The sequence below is a fragment of the Salvelinus fontinalis genome, chromosome 28 (genome assembly GCF_029448725.1).
Source record: "Salvelinus fontinalis isolate EN_2023a chromosome 28, ASM2944872v1, whole genome shotgun sequence".
In the NCBI taxonomy this organism is placed as follows: Eukaryota; Metazoa; Chordata; class Actinopteri; order Salmoniformes; family Salmonidae; genus Salvelinus; species Salvelinus fontinalis.
The window spans coordinates 33,627,159-33,640,457 of record NC_074692.1 but is presented as its reverse complement, the minus strand read 5'-3'; the positions used below and the strand labels follow the sequence as shown (position 1 = coordinate 33,640,457).

Below are 13,299 nucleotides of genomic sequence, written 5' to 3'. Positions count from 1 at the left end.
ACTGATCAAAAAACACACTTTTGGTGGAAGGTGGTCTATACATTCCAATACGGGTAAAAGACATTTGGGGAGACAGTGTAACGTTCAGGCCAATACATTCTAGTTCATTATCACATGACCACTCAATTTGTTTACATGGGATATGTTCTTTAATGTAAATCATCACACCCCCTCCTCTTCCTTCAATCCTCTCCTGAAAACATTGTAACCAGGCACAATCAAATAATCACCATAATCAGAAGTTAAAACACGTCAAAACTGTGTAATGTACATTACTGTATGCCACATAACCCTATACAGTTTGCTTTAGATACGTTACTGAGAACGGACCAGCTGTGGGTCTCCATTGCCTCTTGTTGAATGTGTATGGCGGGTTGGTACAGTATTTGTACAGGGGGTTGGTACAGTATTTATACGGGGGGTTGGTATGTTTATGACAGGGTGCCGGGTAAGGTTCTTACAAAGGGGAACATTTCCCATTGGTGATAACAAAGTCCAAATATTATCTTATCTGAAAGTAAAGATTCACCCATTTTAAATGTTATATTGTTTTTGTGCATCTCTGAGCGCAGTTCTATGTGTATCTGAGCTACTGCCATTCAAGCATTCAGAAATTCAGCCGGTATGACATAGCATTGCAATAAAGCCACTCTCATCAGTGGCGGTTGGTCATGTTTAAGATGAGGGAGGAGGATTATTTTTTTTATGAGCATGGCCTTATTTCGTTTACAGCATATGGGATGACTGTCATTCATATTCCATTCACCCAGTTCAGTTTAACAGTGACAGGTTTAGGCTACTACATGAGACTAACATTTTCCCTATACCCACCATGATGTTGCTACAACCTAGCATGTGAATGAAAGTTTATAACGCACAGGTCAAAATAAACATTTTTTTGTGAGGTGACAGACAGTGACACATTCAATACCACCTTGCACATTCTTTCCTGCATCTAACTTATCTAGAGTGTAATCATTAGTCCAACAGTTACAAAGGAGAGTTTCTTTTGGACAAATTCAGGTATGTTTATCCCCATTTTCTTCCGTTTGCTTGAGTTTAAGAAATGTTTTCAAATAAAAAAATTCAACAGAATCGCCAGAATGAATACACCCTTGATCATATGCAAACACAGTTCACTTTCAAAGCAGCCGCATACAACCAGCATGAACATTTTGCTCGTTGTAATTCCTTCTTGCATCTACTCGCTCTCCTCGCACCTTTTCCCTTCACTTGTGGACTTCAGTGATGCTAACCACTACACACAGCCTACATAATAGTCACAATATTAGCTAACGCCATAGTCAACATAGCTACTAGAAGTAACGCGTTAGTAAACCAGGTACAATCATGCATTACAGTGTACAGTCAGCAAGCAGTTTAGCATTTGGGCCTCGGTGGCAATAACTGAATAAAACCAAAAGCTCACCTTGACTTGGAAGAGTTCCAGTTTTGAATAGCCATAGCCAGCTAGCTAACTTAGCATCCCTCTCTGTTTGAGCCGTGTATTTGTGTAGGGTAAACTAGCTAGCTGCATTCGCAAGCTAAATGAAAGTGGGAAAAAAATACAATGAAATATAGCTAGCTGTCTTTCTCTCTCTCTCTCTCGCTTCTCCTTCATTGTTAAAGAAATTAATTTGTACTTTTTTTTTTACTATTGTCTTTCTCTCACTTTGAGTCAACAACTCACCACATTTTATGCACCTCAGTGCTTGCTAGCTGTAGCTTATGCTTTTAGTGCTAAATTCATTCTCTGATCCTTTGGTGGACAACATGTCAGTTCATGCTGTAAGGGCTCTGCTAGTTTGGAGGACGTCATAATTACTGTGTAAGTCTATGGAAGGTTTTGTATTGAAGTCAATGTGCCCAGAGGAGGATGGAAACTAGCTGTCCTCCAGGTACACCATTGTGCTAACCTAGAGTGCTGTTGAATCTAATGTAGACGTTCATTGCAAAATAGTGTGTTTTAATTAATTATTTGGTGACGTGAATATCTTTAGTACTGTTTTTTAAACGTTTCACTATTTTTATTTGTATGATATTCACTGAGAAGGATGTTCCTCCCCTTCCTCCTCTGAGGAGCCTCCACTGTTTTAGAAACGTATCTGTTTGGTATCCCAGCTTCCTTTCCTTTCTACCTTTCTTACCTTCATTTCCTCCTTTCCTAGCTTGCTTTCCTTGATCCCTTTCCTTCCTTTCCTCCTACTACAGTAGTGACTTTGGGCCCTCTACATTACTACTACTGTTACATTAATGTTGTGCCCCCGGAGGTTACTCTCTTTATCTTTAAAAAACAAATCAAAAATATATTGTATCACAGTGCCTCTCCTCTTTCTAAAGATCTAATGTAACTTTACTGGATATAAGAATATGAATATGTATATATGAATAGTGTGTAAATAGTATTTTTGTTCTCAAAAAAATGTAACATTTTAAAATTAAAAAGTTGGTGGCCAGCTTGAGAGCATCCAGAAACGTGCTTGCTAATTGATCTTCGGCACGGCATACCCAGGATACAAGGATCATGGATGTACTGAACGTATTAACACTGCTCCCACTTCATGAGTGAAGACAACCCGTGCCTGGACTTTGCAGTGTCCCTGTTCAAGTCCCCCTTCAGAGACTGTTTACCTGCCTGTAAAGGACATGTGTCAGGCAGGTCACCTGTAGTACACACATACTGTCTATATTAACAGGCCAGAACTGAAAGATATAAAGTCGCCCATGCCTTACTTTTGCCACTTCACTGTGTGTTTGAGTGTCCACTCAATCAACTCTTTAAGTATCTTTATATGTAAATGTCAAATGTGTTTTATGTGTATTTTAACTTGAATGTTTTGTCTATTCAATGCAATATCCATTTACGTATGAGGTTGTCACATTTTGCAGAGTCATCACTTGCCATTAACAATAATGCAATATGCAAATATCTATAAAACATATTAGAAACCACTCTAAAACACTCCACACCAGTAAATGGAGTAAGGAAAAGAGGAAAGGAAGCTAGGAAAAGAGGGAGGAAAGGGAGCGAGGAAAGCAAAAGAGTGGAAGATAAAAGAAAAAAAGAGATCAAGGAAATGAAGCTAGGAAAGGAGGAAAGGAAATGAAACAAGAAAAGGAAAAGTGTAAAGTTAGTTAGAAAAATAAAGGGAACAAGCAAATTAGGAAAGAAAGCTAGGAAATGAGGAACAGGATCTAGAAAATGAGGAGAGAATTAATCTAGGGAAGGAAAGGGAGCAAGAAAAGGAGGAGAGGAAATTCATCTAGTGAAGTAAAGGGAGCAAGAAAAGGAGGAGAGTGTCACACTCGTCGAAAGGAATGGACCAAGGCGCAGCGTGGTGGGCCTTCATTTTAGTTTATTTAATAATGTCGCCAACAAAACAAGAAATAACAAACGTAAAGCTACGTAGTGCTCGCAGGCCACTACACATAGACAACTACCCACAATCACAGGTGGGAAAAAGGGCTGCCTAAGTATGATTCCGAATCAGAGACAATTATAGACAGCTGTCCCTGGTTAAGAACCATACTCGGCCAAAACATAGAAATAAAAAACATAGAATGCCCACCCGACATCACACCCAGGGCGTGACAGAGAGAGGCTAGAAAAGGAGAAAAGGATAGAAAATGAGGAAAAGATAGGAGGAAAGAGAGCGAGGAAAGAAAAGGACTGGAGGGGGGAAAGACAGGGGTCAAGAAACAGAAGATAAGAAGGAATGGAAGAGAGGGATGACCAAGGAAAGGAAGCCAGGAAAGGATAGAATGAAAGGGAGCTAGGAAAGAAAAGGGAACTAAGAAAGGGGGAGATGAAGCCAGTGAAGGAAAGTGAGCAAGGAAAGGAGGATATGAGAGGAAGCCAGGGAAGGAAGGGGAGCAAGAAAAAGGAGGAAAGGAAGCAACGAAAAGAGGAAAGGAAAAGTAGTTAAGATGGAAAGAGATCAAGGAAAGCAAGTAAGGAAGGAAGAAATTGAAGCTAGAAAAGGCAGAAAGGATGCTAGGATATCAAACATGCATTTCAAAAAGCAATTGTGATATATACATTTGTACCTCATTTTTTTGAGAACTGAGGATGTCCTAATCTGGATTCCGTATTCCTCAGTGAATTTGGATTGTATTAACTTAACTTTTTCCACATTTTTATTACATTACAGCCTTATTTTAACATTGATTAAATCGTTTTTTCCCCGTATCAATCTACACACAATACCCCATAATTACAAAGCAAAAACAGGTTTAGACATTTTTTCAAATTTATAAAATAAAAAAAAACTGAAATATCATATTTACATAATTATTCAGACCGTTTACTCAGTACTTTGTTGAAGCACGTTTGGCAGCGATTACAGCCTCAAGTCTTCTTAGGTATGACGCGACAAGCTTGGCAAGCTTTCTTCTCTGCAGATCCTATCTAGCGCTGTCATGTTGGATGGGGAGCTTCACTGCATAGCTATTTTCAGGTCTCTCCAGAGATGTACCATCGAGTTCAAGTCCAGGCTCTGTCTGGGCCACTCAAAGATATTCTCAGACTTGTCCCAAAGCCACTCCTGCGTTCTCTTGGCTGTGTGCTGAGGGTCGTTTTCCTGTTGGAAGGTGAACCTTCACCCCAGTCTGAGGTCCTGAGCGTTCTGGAGCAGGTTTCATCAAGAATCTCTATACTTTGCTCCGTTCATCTTTCCCTCGATCCTGACTAGTCTCCAGTCCATGCCGCTGAAACAAATCCCCACAGCATAATGCTGCCACCACTATGCTTCACCGTAGGGATGGTGCCAGGTTTCCTAAAGACGTGCCGCTTGGCATTCAGGCCAAAGAGTTCAATCTTGGTTTCATTAGACCAGAGGATCTTGTTTTTCATGGTCTGAGAGTCCTTTAGGTGCCTTTTGGCAAACTCCAAGCAAGCTGTTATGTGATTTTTACTGAGGAGTGGCTTCTGTCTGGCCACTCTACCATAAACGCCTGATTGGTGAAGTGCTGCAGAGTTGGTTGTCCTTCTGGAAGGTTCTCCCACCTCCAAAGAGGAACTCTAGAGCTCTGTTAGAGTCACCATCGGGTTCTTGGTCACCTCCCTGACCAAGGCCCTTCTCCCCCGATTGCTCAGTTTGGCCGGACGGCCAGCACTAGGCAGAGTCTTGGTGGTACCCAACTTCTTCCATTTAAGAATGATGGAGGCCACTGTGTTCTTGGGGACCTTCAATGCTGCAGAAATGTTTTGGTACCCTTCCCCAGATCTGTGCCTCGACACAATCCTGTCTCGGAGCTCTAAGGACAATTCCTTCGACCTCATGGCTTGGTTTTTGCTCTGACATGCACTGTCAACTGTGGTATCTTTATATAGACAGGTGTGTGCCTTTCCAAATCATGTCCAATCATTTGAATTTACCACAGGTGGACTCCAATCAAGTTGTAGAAACATCTCAAAGATTATCAATGGAAAGAGGATGCACCTGAGCTCAATTTTGAGTCTCATTGCAACGGGTTTGAACACTTATGCAAATAAGGTATTTTTTTATTTTTTTTTATACATTTGTAAACATTTCTGAAAACCTGTTTTCCCTTTGTCATTATGGGGCAATGTGTGTAAATTGATGAGGAAATACATTTATTTAATCAATTTTGGAATAAGACTGTAACGTAACAAAATGTGGAAAAGAGAAAGGGGTGTGAATACTTCCCAAATGCACTGTATGTGGAGCAACTCACAAATATCTAAAATACAGGTCACAAATGTAAACTGTGGAGTCACAAATGTTGTCATATTTCTAAAAACACATTTGACCACTGTGTTTGCAAAGTAAGAAATATATTTATTATAGGTTCCCTTGCTGACGTTGGTGCTTCAGCTTCCCACCATGTCATCCCAGGTTAGATCCTTAAGATAACATAACACAAGGACTTAATCACCATGGGGAAATGTTGTATTCATCTAAATGCTGATTATGAAAAAAGGCCAAACCTTAGAATAACAAAAAGTAATATAAAGTGTAGGTTTAAGCACAATAATGGTATACTGTAAAAGGCTTTGACAGAAAATCTCAAATCAAGTCGAAATATTGATTTATCACTTTTAATATTCTATGGACCATTCTAAGACCTCTTCTGAGAAAGTGTAAAACAGTATAGAAACATGATGAAGCCAGACTGAGACCATCTTGCCGTAAAGCACGTTGTTTTAATTGATGCTATAAGGAAGTGAATACATGAGTGACAGGGTGAGAGAACCAATCAGACACAAGGTCACAAAGGTCATAGGTTACAATCTAACCATCATTCTGTTCCTTCTAGTGACTGTAGTCGTAGCTGTAGGTGTAGTAGACGGTGCCTTTCTTCAGGTGGCAGGTCTCAGTGTGTGTTCCTCGGCGGATGGTGGTGGTGCAGGTTCCCAGGCGGTGATCTGGTCCGGCGTCATCATCCCACACCTAATAATAATAATAATGTGTAGTCATAATAATAATAATAAATAATCTTTAAAATAATAATAATAATCATAATAGTAATACTCTTCCTCCTCCTCTTCCTCCTCCTCTTTCTCCTCCTCCTCATTATCGTCTTCATCATCGTAATAATAATTTATTTGATTTACATAGTGCTTTTCCAGTGCTCAAAGCGCTTTGCATAGTAAGGGGGGAAAATCACCTCCAGCTTCAGGACAGACTTGTGGATGATGTCTACGAAGTTGAATTCACCGGGCCAGGTGGGGTTGGCCTGGTTCTTCAGAATGCTGCTCATGCCACCGAAGGTGGGGCCGCACCACACCTAAAGAAGATAATGTTGTCAGTAGACTTTATTAAGTATTGGTGGGTCCCCTGCGAGACGGTTGAGCTAACGTAGGCTAATGCGATTTGCATGAGACTGTAAGTAACAATAACATTTCCCAGGACCTAGACATATCTGATGGTTACATTTTTGTTCATCTAACTGCACTGTCCAATTTACAGTAGCTATTACAGTGAATTAATTCCATGCTATTGTTTGAGGAGAGTGCACAATTTTGAACATGAAAAGTTATTAATAAACAAATCAGGCACATTTGGACATTCTTGATACAAAATGTTGAACAAAATACAATGGTTCATTGGATCATTCTAAAACGTTGCACATACATGGATGCCATCTAGTCGCCAAAATGTATATTGCACCTGTGCTGGAATAATACATTATGGCCTTTCTCTTGCATTTAAAAGATGATGGTAAAAAAAAATACTAAAGAAAGGTTGTTTTTTTCTTTGTATTGTGTTTACCAGATCTAGCGTGTTATATTCTCCTACATTCCTTTCACATTCCCACAAACTTCAATGTGTTTCCTTTCAAATGGTACTAAGAATAGGCATATTCTTGTTTCAGAACCTGAGCTACAGGCAGTTAGATTTGGGTATGTCATTACAGGCTAAAATGTAATCAATTCACCTTGACGTAGGGGTCTGGCTGGGAGAGGAGGTCTCCTTTCAGGTTGGAGGCACTAAGGCCCCACACCCTGACATGGCCATCATACAGGTCACAGTGTACAAGAGCCAGGGTGCATAGCACCAGCAGTCCCAGGGACAGAGAGAGAGAGGCCATGGTACGCTGTCTGAGAGAGAGGAGAGAGAAGAGAGGAGGGGAGGAGGGGAGGGAAAGGTATAAACCTGTCCATAAGAGCTTGAAACTAACACTACAAACTGTATTCAGAGAGGTGGAGTAAAAATAGAGTTCAGAACATATTATCAGTATTAAGAGACCAGTGAAGGAAGAGATAGAGAGAGACAGACAGACAGCGACACAAAAGAGAGAAAGGGGGAGAAAGAGAGAGATAGAGAGCGAGAGAGGTAGAAGAACAGCACCAGAACAACAGATCATGTCTTACCAGGATATTCTTGAGATGGACGTCTGTCTTTCTCTAGTCACCCAACTGCTGATGGTCCTTACTGTGCCATCTAGCTGTTTATAAAGATCTCAGCCCCCCCCCCCCCCCCCCAGGTGGTATGATGACCCACATTACCAATGAGAACACACCCTATATTACCAAGAGACATATGGAAGCCTATAAGGTGTGACAACAAATTCTGGTACTATTTGAAATGCTGATTGAACAAATTGTATTCCAGATAATGTCAAAAGGCCAGCCCAGTGAATAAACAGTTAGGTAAGGGAGAGGACATTGCTAAGGGTGGACATGGTAAATAGTACTGCATAGAATATGTAATTCATCAGTAATACCATTGATCACTATCTGTAGGAGACAACAGGCGCCACACAGCCCACTGCTTCAGTAGGAGTGGTATTATAAGGACCACTCCTACAGTGACCGTGTTTGAGTCCCAAAATGGCACCCTATTCCTTATATAGTGCACTAGTGGTCAAAAGTAGTTCACTATAAAGTGAATAGGGTGTAATGTGGGACAAACCCTTTACCTACTACAGTTATATCACTCACTCTGTGGTGCCACATACAAACACTGTCTCTGGCTTCAATTGAAGCTTCATCCCAGGGCCCTATCAACCGGATGAGTTGTAAAACCTCTTGGTTTTATTCTCAATCACTATGAATGCAGTGAATCCACTTGTGGTTCATATTCCAAGATCTAATTAATAAACTTTTTGTATTAAGGGGATGGGGGCGCTGTTTAGACTATTTATGCTAATTTGGCAAATTTTTGAAACGGCTTCCCACAAAATCCTTGATCGTACAATATGCATATTATTATTATTATTGGATAGAAAACAGTCTATAGTTTCTATAGGAGTTGAAATTTTGTCTCTAAGTGGAACAGAGCCCATTCTACAGCAATTTCCCTGACATGGATTCAGATTTCAGAAATGTTGGCCACTGTTCTGAAGTCAGTTAAAACGGCACTGATTTTGCTATGACTATACGGACACTTCTTACGTCTTCCCCTGGATGCCTTTACGTGATGACGATTCCAATGGGGTCGATTGCGCGTTCACAGGCACTACAAATGAAAAAACCCTGTAGCTAGCAAGTCTTTTCTTGCTGCGTAACGCGCGTGGAGGACACCGACCCTCTCCTGTTCCAAGCGTTAGTTTAGCCTGTTATATTTCTCCGGTCATCTTTTCACTCGTTATAGGAGTTAAAAACATCATAAGGTAGTTAATTTAAAGCGTTTTATAGCAATTTATATCCGTTTAGTGCGATTTTGGGACATTTATTTCTTTAACGCTGTGAATAGGTGGGCACGCTTTCAATTCATCCCGAACGCAGTTGGCATTTTCACATGGCAAGAGGACAGCTTTCCACCAAAAGACGATTCCTCCCAAGAAAGGATCCTTTGCCCAAGATACTGATGGAAGAACAGCTCAAGGTAGGACATTTTTATTATGATAAATCGTGTTTCTGTCGAAACATTTTAGTGGCTTAGGACGCCATGTTTTTTGACGTAGCTTCGCTTGGCGCAAACTGTATTGAAAAGTAAGGATAAATTAAAAAATGTAATAACGCAATTGTATTAAGAATTAAATTGTCTATCAATCCCTGTCCACCCTATATTTTTTAGTCACGTTTATGAGTATTTATGTATAAGAGTAGATCACTGTCTAAGTGGCGCAAGGACTTTTTCTTTACCAGCTTGTCTACATTTCACATTGTCTAACCATGATTTTGGTGGCTAAATATAAACATTTTCGATCAAACTGTATATGCATGTTGTAATGTGATGTTACAGGAGTGTCATCGGAAGAATTCTGAGAAGGTTAGTGAAAAAATTAATATCTTTTGGCGATGTTGACTTTTATCGCTCACTTTGGCTAGAATCAATGCTGGGCTGCTAATTGCTATGTGCTAAGCTAATATAACGATTTATTGTGTTTTCGCTGTAAGACACTTAGAAAATCTGAAATACTGTCTGTATTCACAGGATCTGTGTCTTTCGATTCGTGTATGCTGTGTATTTTTACGAAATGTTTGATGATTAGTAAGTAGGTAAACACGTTGCTCTAAGTAGTTTTTCTATTCCATTTGTGACGGTGGGTGCAATTGTAACCTATGCCATCTACCTGAAATATGCACTTTTTTCTAACAAAACCTATCCCATACCATAAATATGTTATCAGACTGTCATCTGATGAGTTTTTTTGTTGGTTAGGGGCTATAAATATCTTAGTTTAGTCGAATTGGTGATGGCTACTGGTGTTGGTGGACAAATAAAAGATGGTGGATTATGCTAATGTGTTTTTAGGTAATAGATGTACACGTTCCCAAATGACGTTACTCAGGCTCTGAAGCCAGGATATGCATTTAATTGGGACCATTGGAAAGAAAACACTTTGAAGTTTGTAGAAATGTTAAAATAATGTTGGAGAATATAACACAATAGATATGGTAGGAGAAAATTCAAAGAAAAACTAACCTGAATTTTTTTTGAGAGAGAGACCATCCTCTTAGAATGGCAAGCATAAGGTTTTACTGAAAATTTGCTCCCTGGATGCAGGGTTTCAGCAGCCTATGTTCAAGTTTTCAGGCTTGTAACTTATAAAACGAATAAGAAATATCCGTTTTAGATACAGGTACACAGTCTTGGAAATGTGTGTTTGCGCGCGCCATGAAGACAGGACGCACCTGCTGAAATCGGTTTCCTATTGAACATACTTCTTTCCGTAAGAAATATTATAGTTTGATTACATTTTAGGGTATCTGATGGGTAAATAGAAATGTATTTTGACTTGTTGAAACAAAGTTTAGGGATAGTTTTTTTGATTCCTTTCTCTGCAAGTTGAACGAGTGGTTTACTCAAATCGATGGCGCCAACTAAACCGACTTTTTGGGATATATAGATGGATTTCATCTAACAAAACGACACTACATGTTATAGCTGGGACCCTTTGGATGACAAATCAGAGGAAGATTTTCAAAAAGTAAGTGAATATTTTATCACTATTTGTGAATTTATTTTTTGCCGGTGGAAAAATATTTTGATGTGGGGCACCGTCCTCAACAATCGCATGACATGTTTTCGCTGTAATAGCTCCTGTAAATTGAACAATGCAGTTAGATTAACAAGAATTTAAGCTTTCAACCGATATAAGACACTTATATGTACCTAAATGTATTTTGAGGCTAGGGGGTGCTGTTGTCACTATTTATGGAAATCGTGTAATTTTTGAAACGGCTTCCTACAAAATTCTTGATCGTACAATATGCATATTATTATTATTATTGGATAGAAAACAGTCTATAGTTTCTATAGCCGATGAAATTTTGTCTCTGAGTGGAACAGAACTCATTCTACAGCAATTTCCCTGACATGGAGTCAGATTTCACACATTTTGGCCCCTGTTCTGGAGTCAGTTTAAAGGTCACTGTTATTGCTATGAGTATACGGACACTGCTTACGTCTTCCCCTGGATGCCTTTACGTGATGACGATTTGAATGGTGTGGATTGCGCAATCACAGCCACTATAAATGAAAAACACGTGTAGGTAGGCACTCCTTTCCTGCTGCGTCGGACGCACGGTGGGCACCGACCCGTTCTTTTTCCAAGCATTAGTGGAGCCAGTAATATTTCTCAGGTCATGTTTCTACTCGTTATAGGAGTTAAAAACACCATAAGGTAGTTAATTTGAACCGTTTTATAGCAATTTATACCCGTTTAGTGCGCATTTTGGGACATTTATTTCTGAGACACTGTGAATCTCTGGGCACGCTTTCAGTTCATGCCGAACGCAATGGGCATTTCTACATGGCAAGAGGACAGCTTTCGACCAAAAGACGATTAGACCCAAGAAAGGATTCTTTGACCAAGATTCTGATGGAAGAACAGCTCAAAGTAGGAACAATTTATTATGATAAATCGTGTTTCTGTCGAAAAATGTTAATGGCTTAGGACGCCATCTTGTTTGACGTAGCTTCGCTTGGCGCAAACTGTATTGAAAAGTAAGGATAATTAAAAAAATGTAATTCCGCGATTGTATTAAGAATTAAATTGTCTATCAATCGCTGTCCACCCTGTATTTTTTAGTCAAGTTTATGAGTATTTATGTATAAGACTAGATCACTGTCTAATATGGTGCCCGACATTTTCTGACCAGCTGAGCTACTTTTGTCATTGTCTAACCATGATTTTGGTGGCTAAATCTGCACATTTTCGAACAAACTGTATATGGATTGTGTAATATGATGTTACAGGAGTGTCATCGGAAGAATTCTGAGAAGGTTAGTGAAAAAATTTATATATTTTGGCGATGTTGACGTTATCGCTCTCTTTGGCTAGAATCAATGCTCTGGTAACGTTTGCATATGTGGTATGCTAATATAACGATTTATTGTGTTTTCGCTGTAAGACACTTAGAAAATCTGAAATATTGTCTGTATTCACAGGATCTGTGTCTTTCGATTAGTGTATGCTGTGTATTTTTACGAAATGTTTGATGATTAGTAATTAGGTAAACACGTTGCTCTATGTAATTATTCTAGTCCATTTGTGACGGTGGGTGCAATTGTAAACTATGACATCTACCTGAAATATGCACATTTTTCTAACAAAACCTATCCTATACCATAAATATGTTATCAGACTGTCATCTGATGAGTTTTTTTCTTGGTTAGTGGCTATCAATATCTTAGTTTAGCCGAATTGGTGATAGCTACTGGTGTTGGTGGACAAAGAAAAGATGGTGGATTATGCTAATGTGTTTAGCTAATAGATTTACATCTTTACATATTGTGTCTTCCCTGTAAAACATTTTAAAAATCGGACATGTTGGCTGGATTCACAACATCTGTGTCTTTCATTAGCTGTATTGGACTTTAATGTGTGAAAGTTAAATATTAAAAAAAAAAAAATAAATTGAATTTCGCGGCTCTGCCTTTTCAGTGGGGGTGGGGGGGGGGGTGTGGCGCGAGCGGCACCCCAGTCCTAGACAGGTTTTAATATCCATAATTTTTATGATTATTTATTTGAATTGCGCGCCCTCCAGTTTCACCGGGAAGAATTCAGAAATCAATATTTGATGGAATTTGCTGATTTTCAATCACAGCTTTCGTGCATCTTGGCATGCCCTCCACCAGTCTTTCACGGTGATGTTGGGTGACTTTATGTCACTCCTGGTGCAAAAAGTCATGCAGCTCAGCTTTGTTTGATGGCTTGTGACCATCCATCTTCCTCTTGATCACATTCAAGAGGTTTTCAATGGGGTTCAGGTCTGGAGATTGGGCTGGCCATGACAAGGTCTTGATCTGGTGGTCCTCCATCCACACCTTGATTGACCTGGCTGTAGGACAATCAGAGGCTGGTAACTCTAATGAGTTATCCTCTGCAGCAGAGGTAACTTTTTGTCTACGTTTCCTGTGGCGGTCCTCATGAGAACCAGTT

The 13,299-nt window shown here is 39.7% G+C and overlaps 1 protein-coding gene across 1 annotated transcript; it reads right to left on the bottom strand.

The window, feature by feature from the left end:
- Window positions 1-6,170: 6,170 nt before the first annotated feature.
- Window positions 6,171-7,911, bottom strand: LOC129825836 (uncharacterized). The gene is made up of 4 exons (XM_055885971.1): window positions 7,838-7,911; window positions 7,402-7,564; window positions 6,631-6,750; window positions 6,171-6,413 (listed from the first exon to the last, which is right to left on the bottom strand). Exons 2-4 carry the CDS (start codon window positions 7,552-7,554, stop codon window positions 6,276-6,278), a joined length of 411 nt encoding a protein of 136 aa, XP_055741946.1. The 5' UTR covers window positions 7,555-7,564; window positions 7,838-7,911; the 3' UTR covers window positions 6,171-6,275.
- Between the last annotated feature and the right edge of the window lie 5,388 nt (window positions 7,912-13,299).

Excerpts from the sequence above, each read along its gene's own strand:
- LOC129825836 (XM_055885971.1), bottom strand. The coding sequence starts at position 7,554 with ATGGCCTCTCTCTCTCTGTCCCTGGGACTGCTGGTGCTATGCACCCTG. Across the intron at positions 6,751-7,401 it reads AGCCAGACCCCTACGTCAAG|GTGTGGTGCGGCCCCACCTT; the intron begins GTGAATTGATTA and ends TATCTTCTTTAG. Across the intron at positions 6,414-6,630 it reads AGTCTGTCCTGAAGCTGGAG|GTGTGGGATGATGACGCCGG; the intron begins GTGATTTTCCCC and ends TATTATTATTAG.